At 36.4% G+C, this 16,587-nt stretch overlaps 1 protein-coding gene across 1 annotated transcript in view; it reads right to left on the reverse strand.

The window, feature by feature from the left end:
• The window catches only part of LOC150102075 (uncharacterized protein CG3556-like), a 55,795-nt gene extending 45,634 nt beyond the window's left edge, over nt 1-10,161 (reverse strand). Inside the window, exon 1 of the mRNA XM_090400145.1 lies at nt 9,814-10,161. Coding sequence (XP_090256271.1) covers nt 9,814-9,880 — 67 coding nt within the window. The 5' untranslated portion in view covers nt 9,881-10,161. The remainder of the gene's footprint in view (nt 1-9,813) is intronic.
• Between the last annotated feature and the right edge of the window lie 6,426 nt (nt 10,162-16,587).

A 16,587-nucleotide genomic window follows, 5' to 3' on the forward strand; every position in this document is an offset into this window, starting at 1 on the left:
AACCCCTCAATTAAAATAATACCGATGTCCATTTAAAACAAATACATTTTGATCTACCGAGATAAAGAGCCAATAGGCTTAACTTCGGCGAGGTAAATTTATTCAAATTAAGTGGATGTATATTGAATCCAACATTATTTCTTAGCCGAATAAGAAACTCAAAGATAGAAAATCTAAGAGTTTCATGCCGAATATAGAAAACTATATGAAAGTTCGGCGAGTATCTAAGCGTAAGCCAACACCTGGTACATGCTGGGGCAACTCGTAGTAAAAGGCGCTTAGACTCGCCGAACTTTTATATAGTTTTCTATATTCGGCATGAAACTCTTAGATTTTCTATCTTTGAGTTTCTTATTCGGCTAAGAAATAATGTTGGATTCAATATACATCCACTTAATTTGAATGCATTTTCATCATTTATAAATTAAGATAAGTTTTTTTTTTTTTCTAATTTGATTTAGGGAATTTCTTTTATATTATATTTTTTATTGGTCTTAATTTGATTTTCAGGAGGGCAATGGACAAATATTAGAAAGATGCGAGATGTTTTTAGCGTTTTTGTTTCATTAATATTAAGGATTATGACAAATATTTATTTCTAATTGTATTTTGTGTTATACGTAATCAACATAAAATTAGGTTTCCTTTCTTAATATTTTGCTAGTTAAATTAAAAATTCATAATTTGTTGCGTAACTTTTTGAAAGAGGAGAATAGGCCACAGACCTCTTCTTCCTTTCTGAATTTAATTTGTTACTGCTGTAATTAATGATACTGGTTTTACTTAATAACGCAGTGAGGAGGTATGATGCACACCGAATATGTTCAGACATATTTCGACTTGCACCAGAAATTTTGGCATACTAAATTGAATCAGAAGAAATTGTGCACACAATTATTTTCTATTTTTTTCGTTTAAAAGCATAAAACAGTTGAAAAGATATTCGATGATAATGGTCTACAGGGGATCGTGTAATTCCCCCCCCCCCACCAAAGACTTCCATGCATATTTCGAAAGAGTAACGAAGATTGTTCAGATAATTCGCCAATAATTAATAAATAAATAATGAAGGAACATTATTCGTTTCAGTAGAGCATGTAAATTCGACTAGAATTTCTTCTAAAGATGACAGCAAAATCCCAACATTTTCACACACGCAGCTTTATCATCCGAAACTTAATCTGAATGTCTTCTGGTTCTTTTGACAGGAAAACGAGATATACTACATGCTAGTTAGACAAACCAATGAATCATTTATAATCAAAAATATATTATTATTATTATCATTATTATTATTATATGAGTCCGTGCGGTTAGCATAGTAGCTGTGCGCTTCGCAACCATATGCCTGGGAAAGGAGGGTCCTGGGTTCGATTCCCTTCGCCAACATGAGGAGCTTAAGGATCTTCCTCAGCCATAGCCAAGTTAGCCGGACGTGGACAGCAGGGTTTTTCTCCCCAGTTTATCTGGGATTTTTTCTCCCGCAAACTGGTCCTATGAACACACGTAGCTACAGCCATATCATATACCGGGAGGCATAGGGCTAGTCACCTTATCCTCAGGACTGGTACGACTTAGGGCTTAAGATAGCTCTGTAACAGGCCAGTAGGCCTAACAGAGCAATATCTTAAGTTAAGGGGGATAGTAAATCCCGTATTATTTTATAGCCGGGTACGAAACTCGGAGATCGAAATCCATCGAAATCTAAGAGTTACATGCCAAAGAACTATCGGCGAGTCCAGGCGTAAGTGATCACCTGGGTAGTACAACACTAGGGCAACTCGTTGCAAAGGTGGAGCAAGTTCCGTCACTATCTTTAATATTTTCTCATAATGTAAAACGCAGTTCCTAGGAGATGTATTACTGTTTTACATTATGAGGAGAGGTCACTACCCAGACCGGTTTCGACCTTTATTGAGGTCTCATCAGTGAGTAGGTAGACCTAGATTCTATATCTTCTTCTTACTTCGGTAAGAAGAAGAAGAGTTATTATTATAATATATATATATATATATATATATATATATATTTTTTTTTTTTTTTTTATGTTGGGTCCATATACAAGAGGTTGGTTGGTCAACCCATAGTACGTTAGTACCGTATATGGGTGTTGGGTTATGAAAGGAGAAACTTGTTTACATTCGATTTAAGCGCCTGCATATTGTATTCCTTGGGAAATATGTCAGGCGGAAGACTGTTCCACAGTACTGCAGTAGCAGGGATGAATGAGGAGAAAAAGAAACTTGTTCTGTGGGTTTCGAGGTGTACTGTAAAAGGATGTTGGGCGGCAGCTCTACGTGTTTCAATGGGCTTAGTACAGAGTGGGGAAATTATTGATGCTATTTCGGATGAACATTTTCCTTGTAAATAGTTATAGAATATACAGATTGCAGAGACCAAGCGTCTATGTGAAAGTGAGAAGAGCGAGTTGGTGAGAGATGGATCATTTATTAGTCTAATAGCTCTCCTCTGTATTGAGTCAAGCATTTTGAAGGTTCTTTTTGGAGCACCGCTCCAGTGAGAGCAGTATTCGAGAGCTGGGGTGACTTGTATAGAGTTAACAGCTGTTTAGGGGTGAAGTAACGTCTTGAGCGAAAGAGAAAATCTAGTTTTTTGGAAACTGCGGATGCAATGGTTGTGATGTGTTTATGCCAGGAGAGGCTTGATGTCAAGGTAATTCTGAGAAGAGAAATTTCGTCTTGTCTCTGATTTGAGTGTTATGGAAAACAATGATAGGGGAAAATGTTTTTTTTTTTGTGAGAAATAAGACAGAACTGGGTTTTACTAGCGTTGAAGTTGACAAGGTAGTCTGAGCCCGATTGGCGGATGGCTTGGAGGTCGGAATTAATGGCAGCGGTGGTTGATGTTCTGTGGGTTGAAGTGAGTTGTGTATAGTAGGGTTTGTTAAATGAAAGGGAGGAATGTAATATGCTGTCATCTGCAAAACTGTGCATTGGGTTAGAGTTCAACTGAAGTAGGTCATTGATATATAGAAGGAAGCGGGTCGATGAGAGAACTGAACCTTGAGGGACCCCAGCATTAGTTGGATGGTGAGAGGATAGGGAGCCGTCTACCATCACACATAGTGTACATCCAGACAGGAAGCTGGCAATCCATCTGCAAAAGTCCTGAGGCAGTCCAAATGATGGGAGATTGCTCAGTAAGCCTTTGTACCAGACTCGGTCAAAGGCTTTGGAGATATCGAGTGCAACTACTTGAGATTCACCAAATTTTTCCATAGCGTTTGTCCAGTGATGAGTGATGTATGAGAGTAGATCTCCTGTTGAACGGCTTTGACGGAATCCATACTGATGGTCGCTTAATAGCCGGGTACTTTCAAGGTAGATTAGGAGTTGAGAGTTGATGATTTTCTCCATTACTTTTGATAGGACTGAGGTGACTGAGATGGGGAGGTAGTTAGATGGCAGTGATTTGTCACCCTTTATAGGAATGGGTTGAATATAGGCCACTTTCCAGGTTTTGGGATATATACAGTGGAGTAAGAGACTGTGTACAGGTGGCATACGATAGGAGTCAGTTCAGATGCACAGACCTTCAGAATAATTGGAAGAATTTCGTTGCTGTCTAAATTAGACACTAAAACGTGCCAGGAGACGTTTTAGTGTCTAATTTAGACAGCAGGTTTGTGATGTCTTTTTGGCAAAATGATACAGGGGCATTGCATGTTCGGCAGTTGGATTAACTAGAAGGCATTTGCCATTGTCAGTTATGTGTGCATTGGAGGCAAAGTGTGATGCCAGGAGATTAGCTTTTTCTATCTGTGAAGTTGCAATTGAGCCATCTGGGTATGAGGTGGGAATAGTGCGCAGGGCAAAAGTTATATGGGCACCTTCATGGAGTACATAGACTTATCCTATGTGACCATCAACACTAACCAGTAATAGCAGTAGAATACCTGTCATATTTTGTTTTGAACTAATTCACTGACAAAGCAAACACAACCGACTCTGTTAAACGATGCAATTCATTCACTACTCTTCAAGAAATAATCTGCTCCTCACGCCCTTTCTAACCACACTCTTACTTAATTTTCAAGAATGACCATTAGTTTTCCTCATGCTAGCCATGTACTGAAAACTGTCCTCCATATCCTATAAAACCTTCTAACAGATTATATGTCGCTATCATATTCCCTTATCTGCCTATCAACCAGTTTTTGTAACCTAAAAATCTTCAATCTCTCCTGATATGGAACATTCCACAGACTGCAACAACATGCCTCTGGTTTCATCTCTAAGAAACCCACGTGACCTGAATCTATGAACAGTATTCAGAATGCTTTAGTAAAATCTTATAAAGAAGTACAAACTTGCTTATATCTGCTTGTCTGGATGTTCTTCAATAACAGGGTAATTTTAAGAGCTGTTTTAGCAACTTTTGCACTATTTCCTTCTGAACTTCAACTCCCTACCGACCAACACGCAACATTCACTGATGAATCCTTGGCTTTATCAATTTCCTGGAGTAAAGTTACCCCCATATGGCACACAGCTGGTAATCCTTTCACCCCACAGTACATAATTTTATATTTTGTCAGTAATTTGAAAATCATCCTGTAAAATTTGAGCATCATCTTAATAGACTATTGCTGTAACCAGTTTTGAATCAATCTGCATGTAGATAAATATTTTTTCGCAGCTCTATATGTTAATATACAAATTAAATTGTAGTTCAAATACGGAGTAAATAAACTACTGAATAAACTACTGTCTGGTATCTCTCCATCATTTCCAAATTTATATCGATCCCCATTTCCTGCAATATATGTATCAAACATCCATGAAGTGCCTGTCACACCCCTTTGCGAAATCCAGCAGTATCACTGTGTACCCATTACCTTTATCCAACTGAGCTGTCACTTTATTATAAAAAGTGAGCAAGTCACTGAAGCCTTTGTTTCAATATCGTTTGTTTTTATAGTTTGTTATTAGCATTGAAGCATGGTCTACCCTTCACAAAACCATGCTGCTTCTCCCGTATACAGTGTCTCATTCCTATCTACCAGTTCCTGAATTTTTTCTTCAGCCGATTTCTCCAATGCTTTGACCATATCCCAGAAATGCTGATCTGTCGATAATTCGCTACTTCCTCGGAACTTCTTTTATGGAATAGAACCATTTTCTGGTCCTTCCACTCCTTTGGGACCCCCACCACAGGGGAGACTCAAATTCAAGAATCTATTCATCGGCCATCTAATTCCCTTGGACATCCTCGTAATATGCTCGCTGAAATCCCATCGAAACCCACAGCTGTATTCACATCAAGATTCTGCAAAATCACGCACACCTCAACTTACGTCCACATCCTCAGGAACTAAAGTCAGAATTTTCTGTCCTTTCACGCACCCATTTGCCTTTTAGGTGTCTGCATGTACCGCATCTGCTTTATCCCTAACAACTCTAGTTTCCCTGATTTTTCACTTCCAACCCTACTCCGGTCGACAGAACTTTTTATAAACTCTTAACTTCATAAAGTTAACACCAGATCCATTCATGTAGAAACCACCCGCCTTATATGCATTTTCGGCCATCAAGCTCACTCCACACGTCTAAACTGCATATTATTCCTCCTATATCACTTATGCATTTGCAATTATGGCCCTCCCTCCAAACTCCCCTCTATCATACCGTGGCAACACACTCAGTGCCATTACACTTTCAATCTTCTCTTTTGCTACTGTCAGAAGTTCTTTCACGTTTTCCCTTCTTACGTACTTTTCACCTTTCAGATTATCCGTAACCGTCTAGGTATCCTTATTCATTTGTGTCATAATAGCTTCACTAGCATTATTAATCTTGGCACCTCAGAACAGAATTTCGTCATACTCTCATCCAGTGGCGGCTTGTAGCTTGAAATCGTGGGGATACTGCAACTTTCGAAATATACATACACGCTGTAAGTACAGTGTATACGTGTTTGGATAAAATATCAAAATTATGGTAAAAAAAAAAAAAATGAAACATGAAAATATATAGTTTATTATCGATAAAATTATACAGTTTGGTATAATTCAAAAATACTTAAAAATAAAACCCATTATCATAACCCCAATAATGTTCTAAAATAAAAACCATAACAAATGTTATGTGTTTAATTGTAATGTCCAAACATTTAAAGAGACGGAGTAAACACAATAAGCACTGCGAACACTCTGAGTAAGATGCGAACTAATGCGCACTGTCAGTGCGCATTAGTTCGCCTTAGTGCGCATTAGCTCGCATCTTACTATGACGTGCATATGCTTGTGCGCGTAGCAATATGACACTGTGGTAAACACAGTGCTGCTAGCGTCCTTCGCCCTCCTAAGTGCTACAAGATGGAATTTCATTATTTTTTAATACAAATAAGAGAATTGTATAGTACTGTTGATGATAAAATTAAATATTACAAGCAACATTATAAATAAATTAATAAATATATTTATATATCGAGAAAAATTGGGGGTGCTGCAGTTCCGTAGTGCCTATGCACGAGCCGCCCCTGCTCTCGTTATTCTCTTATTACAAAGTTCTTCCCTGCTCTGTTTTTCTTTCTTAGATGATCATCGCTTTGTCTTTCTTCGTACCTCTTATGTTTTTTCTTTTCTTAGCATTCCCACTCACCACTTTTTTATTCACTCTTGCAAGCTTCCGTTTCCGCTGTGTCCTATGAAAGACTCCACGTAAGCGCGCTATGTCCGTTGCAGCAGAATCCACATCATCCAAAGTTGATGGACAATTAAGTGGTGAGAACTCATGGTCTTCCTTCTCTTGTGATCGACACCTATTCCTCATCAATATTCTTGAGCACCCTCTGTTGTAACCAGGTCTCTGGTTCTTCACTTCACCGAGTCCTATACACATTCATTCATATTTTCCGCCTCCCTAAATGGTAGTAATTCTTCCCCACGTTACTTTTGTTGCATTCGGGTAAGAAGCAAGGCCTATACACCTGGTAAGGCTGAATCGTTTACTTGGAACTGGAATGAACTGAAATTATTCTCCGTTATTTATCACATTCCTGCAGGTAAACAGTAAAAGCAGAAAAAAAAATTGTTCATCTGCAATCTCTTTAAAATTACTTTCCATTTTAAACTTGTAGGAAACTGGTCCTGCGACATGTTCATTTCACCCGTCTATATGAAATCCGCCATCACTTTCAGATCTGTTTATTTTATGTACTTCAGGATCAAAATGGGATGTTTAAGAAATTTTAAGAATCGACTTCGCAGATAACACTACTCTGTGTGCCTTTAAGTTCTTGCCTTCGCATGCCAAAATTACTTTTACAAGCGCCTCACTAGAAAGCAGCTGATCAAAAACAGTTAACATGTACATATACATGTACATGTACAATAGTGATTGTTCCAGTTCAGACATACGTCCAGAGTTTCTGTCTTTATAAATTAATTACAGTTGTTCTCAGCGTGGCTTCGAATCAACTGTGGGCATAGATTAAAAACAAGGAATACTAGGTTATATAAATAGCCAACAAATGCTTACCTAATAACGATTTAACTCCGGGGTCACGATTTCGCTAGCAATTAATTAAATAAAGACGCACGTGGGAGTTAGGCTTAGCACGCCACAAGATCGAAATTCCCCCCAAAAAACCCATGAAATAAATGCGTGGCTTCACTCACCAGAATTCCTAAGTTACTTCCGACCATTCATAAACTATTGATATAAATTAATATTAATAATAATCAACAAGAAAAATTTAAAACCAGACAATAGATTATGGGGAGCAATATCTTTCGGGTCATAGTTCAATAATGTGCAATTTGATTGCACATTTAATATCAAGTTTGATAATTTTCAACAATACCCCCCCCCTCCAGTCCTTTCTTTTGAAGATATTATCGCACTCGTATCACAAATACTCATCGACACTAGTGGATCTGCGATTTACGAGTTAAATTTTATGTAGCAAAATTAACGGCCGGCTGGTTGGTCGAGTGGTTAGGATGCGTGTGGGTTCGAATCCAGCCTTAGACATGGATGTGTGATTGTCTTTAGGTGGGAGTTGAATTACTGGATGCCTGAAGTAGTTTGAAAAGTTTCATGTTTGGTCTCTAGAGCAGCGTTTTCGGACTAGATAAAAATATTAATAAAAATAGGAGAAAATTCCCACTCCACTCACCACAGGAATGTCCTATGGATTTCCAAAATAACCTTTTGTGTGTGGAAGCCACATAGAAAAATTACACTTTACTAGCCAATAAATTAATGTATTAATTATATACTTAATTTCATTTTAAATGGAATATACACTTAACGTTAATGATTTCTTATTATTAAATAACTTATTAATGATATTTTTGTGATTATTTATGCCAATGAACTTTCCTTTTTATTTTTTAAATTCGTACAATTGTAGTGGTGGACCGACTTGAAAGCATATCAAGTATTTAGGCTTAGCGATTCAGGAAACCGCAACATTGAAACTTTGCGCAATATTTGAAATAAGCGCTTTTGTCGTAACATTTTACGCAATCTGCAAACAAATTGCATAAAACGATTTGATAACAGTTGTTGGGAGGATAGAACGATATATTACCGATGCATTGTGCAATATACTTGTTTACAGATTGCATTCTTGATGAGTGTCGGCTCGTGGCTTGACATCGTGGGGGTGCTGCAACTTTCGAAATATACATGCACACTGTAAGTACAGTGTATATGTGTTTGGATAAAATATCAAAATTATGGTAAAAATTTAAAAAATAAATAAATTAACATGAAAAAATATTGTTTATTATCGATAAAATTATACAGTTTGGTATAATTCAAAATCACTTAAAAATAAAATCCATTCCTTTAATTTCAATTAAAGGAATGGATTTGCAATTTTTGGACATTACAATGAAATCCTTTAATTATAATGTCCAAATATTTAAAGAGACGGAGTAAACACGATAAGCACTACCAACACTCTACCAATGGCGCAAACTGCATATAAACGACAGTGGAACTGCGCGACGGACAGTGCCGCATTACGCTAATAACTCGCATCTCACTATGACGTGCATATGCTTGCGCGCGTAGCAATATGACACTGTGGAAAACACAGCGCCGCTACGTCCTTCGCCCTTCTAAGTGCTACGAGATGGATTTTTATTATTTTTTTATACAAAATAAGAGAATTGTTTAGGATTGTTCATGATAAAATTAAATATTACAAGCAAATATAAATAAATTAAAAAAAATATTTATATATCGAGAAAAATTGGGGATGCTGCAGTTCCGCAGTGCCTATGCCAGAGCCGCCTGTCCTTGATTATACTTGAACAATCTGCTTTGTGCAGTCATCTTGGCCATTTATTTTTCGTTTCCACTGCAGTTTTTTCTTTGCAGGCAACATATTCCCCATTCCCGGCCTCTACAAAATTTTTGCGGCTCGTCAATGATTAATTCGATTATTTTGTTTTAAACAAAAAGATTAGAGGAAAGTCTGTTTCTGTTTTATAGTTGCATTTAAAAACTTTATTTCAAGGTAAACATGAATATACAATCAGTTTAAATCGAAAATGTATTCCCGAGCCGCACTTGAGGCTCTCAATATTCAATTAAATGTCATTTTCATTCAAATCTCTTCAGGCATAAAAGATAGCCGACTAAGCACTAACGAAAAAAAGAAAAAAAAACAGCTATTTACATAAAAAATGTCTAAGAACTGAGTCAATTTAACGTATGTTTTGAAGAATGCAATCTCGATTTCTAGTCCAGAGTCAACTTTGGCGCGTACCCCAAGTGCTATCGCTAAAAAAATGAATAAATGATTATTTTAAAAACTTCAACGGCAGGTACTTACAGGCGACTTGTTTTTCTTCGTTGATGTGGCTTACTACCAGCAGAGCGATCAACATTACACGCATCATCTTGAAGGAGCGCGTCGCTGCCTGTGAGTTAGCACTTTCCGTAGCAAACGTCTGCCCTCGGAGATTTACCTACGCGATCGGACTGTGCTCTTATACGAGTTGTTTAATCTTATCTCTTTTTTTTTTTGCACAAACACTCTAATCTCTGTAGCGCTAACAGTTTATTTTGAAAAAAGGTAGCTGCAAAGGCAGCCGTGACAGTTTTTTTTGAGTGTTTTTTGTCAAACAATTCGATTAAAACATATCGTTTTAATCCACTCTGTCAGTTTAGTAGAGTAGGCTGACGTTTGACCTTATAGGATAGTTTATTCCATTTCCAAAGTCACCAGATATGAGTAGGAACAATCGCTTTATTTATCTGGAGAAATTTCTCAAATCGTCCTTGCACTAAAACCTTTAAAAATATTCACAAATTAACGCATTGAATATCTCACAAAAATTGCCATGCTTATACTACGTTTACTGCATTACAGTTAGAGAAAAATAATTTTTTTTTGCTGTTGACCATCTTTTTTCCTAATCTTATCATGTGTTTATCGCCATCTGTTTCCTAGCTGTTATTGTTTGTCATTCGGACTAAAAATAAAGTCAACTCAACAGACTTGAATAGAACAACAGAAGCACAACACTTTCCAAGAAATCCTTTTTTTTTTTTTTAATCACGTGCCATATTTCCTCTAGTGTTTTATATTGGAAATCCTAAACGCAGAGCAGAACAAATGAAAATGTTCTGTTTATTCGCAATGCGACTAAATAAGAAGATAGCTTTATATAGAGAACTAGAGAAGATTCGGAATTAAAAGAAAAGACATTTTGAAAGTCAAATAATGTTAAACATTTGACATTAAAAAAGAGAGTAAGTTGAAAAGTCTACCAAAATTTCGTTTCTTGTGTTAATCATACGACATTTTATTCACAATGATCTACGATAAATCATTTTGAATCATTAATAATAATTATACCAAGATTATATAATTATACACAATTATGTAATTATATTGTTATGTATGTTATATATAATATACATTATATTGTACATAACATTATATATCGTTATTATATAATTACATAATAATAATATAATTATAATGACTTTTTATTCTCCGAAGGAAGTAAGCAAAGGTCTTCTATGACAATCTTCTTTCGGAAACTTGAAGACAGCTGGCCTTTACGGATAGCAGAGGTCAGCCATATTCTCTAGAGATAGAGAATATGGATGACAACCTTGACGTCATCTCGGAATGCGAAATCCTAACATTCGTATTGTTATTTGAAATGATGTAAATTAAACGGTGATTTTTTTTAAAAAAATTAAATTTACAAACTTACTTCTCATTAACATTTCAAGATTCAAGTGGTGTGCTTCAAGGATCAGTTCTTAGTCCGCTGTTATTCAATCGGTATATCAATGGCAGTGGGAAGGATTAGAGCTTCCGTAGCACAGTAGGTATAGACTAGACGAAGCGCTTTGGCCGGAAAGACCTGGGTTCGATTCCCGACCATGACGTGAGGAATCTTACCTGGTCTCTTTGGACTAAAGGTGAGTTAGCCAGTCTTGTACGCAGATAGAGGATTTTTCACCCGGAAACTCGGGTTTTTCGTTCTTCAGAACAAGAAAATCGTCCTGTGATCTCACACACACGGATCTACATTCTTAAATACATACGTAACCCTCATTAGGAGGGCTGACCAGTCCTAAGAGACGGTGGAGGATAGGGGGGAGGGACTCAACAGGAATAAATAAAATTGGCAATGATGTGATATGCGACATACAGCTATTTGTTGATGACGTAAAGAGAGGTAGGGTGATCAGGAGTGTGGCTGATATGCAATAATTGCAGAATGATTTGAATAGGCTGGCATTGTAGACATGGGAAAAATGAATGTCAGTTCAATGTCAGTAAATATAAAGTCATTCACTTCGGCATGATTAGATATCCAATGTTGTATTATATTGGTGGAATTAAGTTTCAAGATCCCTAGCCTGATCAGTTTCTTCTAGAAGACACAGCAAGGTGAAGTTCAAAGGTCATATAGCAAATATTGTAAATACAACTCGGAGAAAAATTCAATGCTGAAGCGAATTTTGACATGGAAAGATGAAGAAGTCATTTTGCCTCTTTACAAAGCCTTGATAAAACCTCACTTGGAATATTGCACGCAGGTCTGTTCTCCTGGGTTTCGTAGTGATTCTGATATATTGGAGAGAGTACAAAGGAGAGTCTTAAAAATGATATCAGAATTGTGCAATAGTGATTATGAAGACAGATTGAGAATTTGTAGATTACAAACAGTAGCAAACAGGAGAAGGAGGGGTGATATGATTGAGATTTACAAACTTCTGAAAGGATGATACAGAATTGGTTTAATGAATTTTTCATTTTATGGAGGGTGTGGAAGAGACATGGGAAAGAGGGTGTGGCATAAAATCCAAGTGTGTGATATATAATGTGACATATGTGATATAAAATACAAGGAAGGTATCCTTGGAAGTTAAAATTAATGCTACAAGAAGGGGGGGGGACTAGATTTTTCTTTCATAGAATAGTGCATGATTGGAATGGATTGCCGTTGGATGTTGTGCGTGCGCGCGCGCACGCGCGAAAGTAATGTGAATGAATTCAAGAATAAGTATGATAGCTAGTGCGAATAGCATGGCGTCTCTCGATGAGTTCCTGATCTCCTGGAGGTCTCTCTTAATTTGTTTTACAATGACAAGGTTTATTATCATTCAGAGTATTTACGTATGTATACATTAGACATATTTTCTGTACAGTGCAAGGATTCAGTACAAAATGCAGAGTACTTTATAACTATAAATTCACACGTATGCCACAGTAAAATGAGGCAAAGTGACTCTTTATCTTTGCATGTCAAAATCGTATCAGCATTGCAAGTTATAAAATTATTTAAAAAATAATAATATAATTCTTTATAAATATAATTGTAAATTTTTGAAAAAGTTATTAAATATTTATCCACCGTATTTACATATGGATTAGGAAGAATGTGCGTACAATTCACAACACAATGCAGTAATACAAATCACAGGTCAATAATAATAATAATAATAATAATAATAATAATAATAATAGAATGATTTGATGTTAATATACATAATTTTTCTGCATTTTGTCTTTTTTTTAAATATTTTTTTCTTTAAATTCTGTGTTTAATACAGATATTGTATTTCTCTACAAAAATTCAGTATACAAGTTATTGAGTACATTCTTTTTGGTAAACTTATTTGTTTGCTTGTTTGGGTGGCATTTCTGATTTCTTCCTCGAAACTTCTGCGGAGCATATCTGAGGAAGTTAATAGATGGCGGTGGTTTCGTGGTTTTGTTTCAGTACCCATCGCGAGGCAGGTATATATATATATATATCTATATCATATTATATTAATTATATTAATATTACTATATAATATTCATCAAAGCTTGATTTGCTTCCTCGGTCTTAAGAAAAGGCTGGCTATATTCCACTAGTTCGAGTCCTACCCAAGGGCCTATGAGTTGTGGAAATACTTTCTGAAAATGAAAGCTGTGCCGAACAAAGCGGTCTTTTGCAGCTGCCCAATTTTTAATCCATTTAACTCGAGTGCTTCTAGATATTTTTTCAATATTTTAGGGATGGTGCCTAAAGCACCTATTGTTATGGGAACAGCTTTTGTTTTCTTTTGCCAGATTCGTTCAACTTCGATTTACAAATCTCGATATTTTGTAATTTTTTCATTTTCTTTATCGTCAACCCAACTATCTCCTGATATATATATATATATATATATATATATATATATATATATATATATATATATATATATATATATATATATATATATATATAATATATATATATATATATATATATATATATATATATATATATATATATATATATATTATTTGTCATAATTTACTCGGTAGATAATGTATATAAAAATGAATTTAAATGACTTTATACCGAGAAAGAAAAGTTTAATGTTAAGATACGACTAGTTTCGTTGAAATTCGACTTCTTCGGGTATCACAGGCAAAGAATTAAATAACAAATGACAGAGACATGATAAAATACATTAACAGATCTAGTATAAAACACACAAGTACATTTAAAAAGAGGAATGCGTGCTTGAGTTCCAAATGGAGTTGACTACGTGCGTCAGCTGACACAAGTGCGCCAGTATTGGACAGTGGCAATGTGTGCATCAGAAATATTGTAGCTAAGGCTGTTATTAATATGAGATGAATCAAGCGATATTTCTCGAGATTCAATTATTCTTCTTTCCAGTTCATCATAGCACACATGGATATTATAAGTTTGTGGCCAGTCTACGAGGTGTTGGCGGCCTTCATCCAAGTTGATGGAGAAGAGAACGTGGCTAGAGAGAGCGCTGGCCCTGGTTCTGTTGTAGGAAATGTCTCTCTGGTGTTCTTCCATACGCAAAAGGATGGATTTAGCTGTCTGGCCGTAGTATGGTTTGCCACAATCACACAAAATCTTGTAGCCTCCTGGATACTGGAGAGGGAGATGTTTCATTTTAGGTCTACTTAGTATGGATCGAAGTTTAGGAAACGTAGTGAAGCAAGTTCTAATGTTGAATTTCTGAAGCATTTTGACTAGTTTTGGGGAGAGAGAGAGCTGATGTATGGTAACGGAATAAAAGCACTAGGTGGAGAGGAATCTTCAGAAGCAGTTGAGCGGTGGACAGAGAGAAATTTATTATTCTTTTTAAGAGAGAATCCATTGTTAACAAAATCCTTTTTAAGAAAATTTAGTTCATATTCAATTTCTGTTTCATCTGTTAATAAAGATCTCGCTCGATGTGCCAGGGTTGAAATAATACAAGACTTTTGTGGAGGGTAGTGATGGGAAAGAAGCATGATGGTATCTGTCTGTGTGAGTGGGTTTTCTAAAAATGGAGATTTTGATATTTTCAGCACATAAGTTTTAAGTCCAGAAAGGGAAGACAGTCGTCGGATTCCAGTTCACAGATAAAATTGATATTCTGATGAAACTTGTTGAGGTGGTCCAGAAAAAAGTTGAAGTTGTTAATATCGTGTTCTCAGATGAGAAATACATCGTCAATATAACGATACGTTCCCTAAACTTCGCTCCATACTAAGTAGACCTAAAATGAAACATCTTCCTACTCAGCATCCAGGAGTCTACAAGATTTTGTGTGATTGTGGCAAACCATACTACGGCCAGACAGCTAAATCCATCCTTTTTCGCATGGAAGAACACCAGAGAGACATTTCCTACAACAGAACCAGGGCCAGCGCTCTCTCTAGCCACGTTCTCTTCTCCATCAACTCGGATGAAGGCCGCCAACACCTCGTAGACTGGCCACAAACTTATAATATCCATGGGTGCTATGATGAACTTGAAAGAAGAATAATTGAATCTCGAGAAATATCGCTTGATTCATCTCATATTAATAACAGTCTTAGCTACACTATTTCTGATGCACACGTTGCCACTGTCCAATACTGGCGCACTTGTGTCAGCTGACGCACGTAGTCAACTCCATTTGGAACTCAAGCACGCATTCCTCTTTTTAAATGTACTTGTGTGTTTTATACTAGATCTGTTAATGTATTTTATCATGTCTCTGTCATTTGTTATTTAATTCTTTGCCTGTGATACCCGAAGAAGTCGAATTTCAACGAAACTAGTCGTATCTTAACATTAAACTTTTCTTTCTCGGTATAGAGTCATTAAAATTCATATATATATATATATATATATATATATATATATTTAAAAATTATTAATTATACTCACTAAGAACACCAAAAAAGGCAAGAAAACTTTAATATAACACGATTAGTTTCGTCGGAACGCCGACTTCTTCAGGTGTGTAAATAATAAGAAAGAAAACGGGTAAAATAACCAGGTAAAAACATGGACTTCTCAAATTAACAAAATAGGAATGACAGTCATATTTGAACTGGTGTCTGCGTGGCAGGACTAGCGTGAGTTGTAAGTGAGTGGCAACGGATTCGAGAGTGCCAGAATTCAATCACCGCGCTGTGGGCGTCAGGCAAACTGTAGTTTAAATTGTTGTTTATGTGTGATGGGTCCAGAACTATCTCTTTTGATTCTACGATACGTCTCTCAAGTTCGTCACCGCATTTATAGATACTGGTAGTAAGATTCCAGTCTATCTGGTGTTGAAGCTCTTCTAGATTAGAGTTAGCGGAGAAAATAACATGACTTGAGAGTGCGCTTGCACGGGTTCTTTTGTAAGAGATGTCACGCTGATGTTCCTCAAGACGTAGTGAAATAGACTTATCAGTCTGTCTATAATAAGGTTTACCGCAGTTGAGACGACTTTATAAACTCTTGGAAACTGAAGCTTGTTGTGTTTTGGTTTGGGGCTACTCAGAAAAGAACGAAGCTGGTAGGGTGGTGAAGTAGGTTTTGATGTTGAATTTCTTCATTATTTTGGCCAGTTTTGGAGATAGAGAGCTTATGAACGGACATTGGATGTGAGTAATAGGATTGGAGTTATCTTCTTGTAGGGGTTGGATACGTGGGCGTAGATGTTTAGTGATGTTTCGAGAAGAATAGCCGTTGTTTAGAATGTGCTTTTCAGATGGTTGAGTTATGTTTGAAGGTCTTCCGCTGAAATAAGAGATCTTGCTCGATGGGCCAGAGTCGAAATAATACAAAGTTTCTGTGGAGGGAAGTGATGAGAAGAGGCA

Source organism: Typopeltis vanoorti, chromosome 11 (genome assembly GCF_054136105.1).
Source record: "Typopeltis vanoorti isolate ZY-2024b chromosome 11, IOZ_Tvanoo_1.0, whole genome shotgun sequence".
Classification (NCBI taxonomy): domain Eukaryota; kingdom Metazoa; phylum Arthropoda; class Arachnida; order Uropygi; family Thelyphonidae; genus Typopeltis; species Typopeltis vanoorti.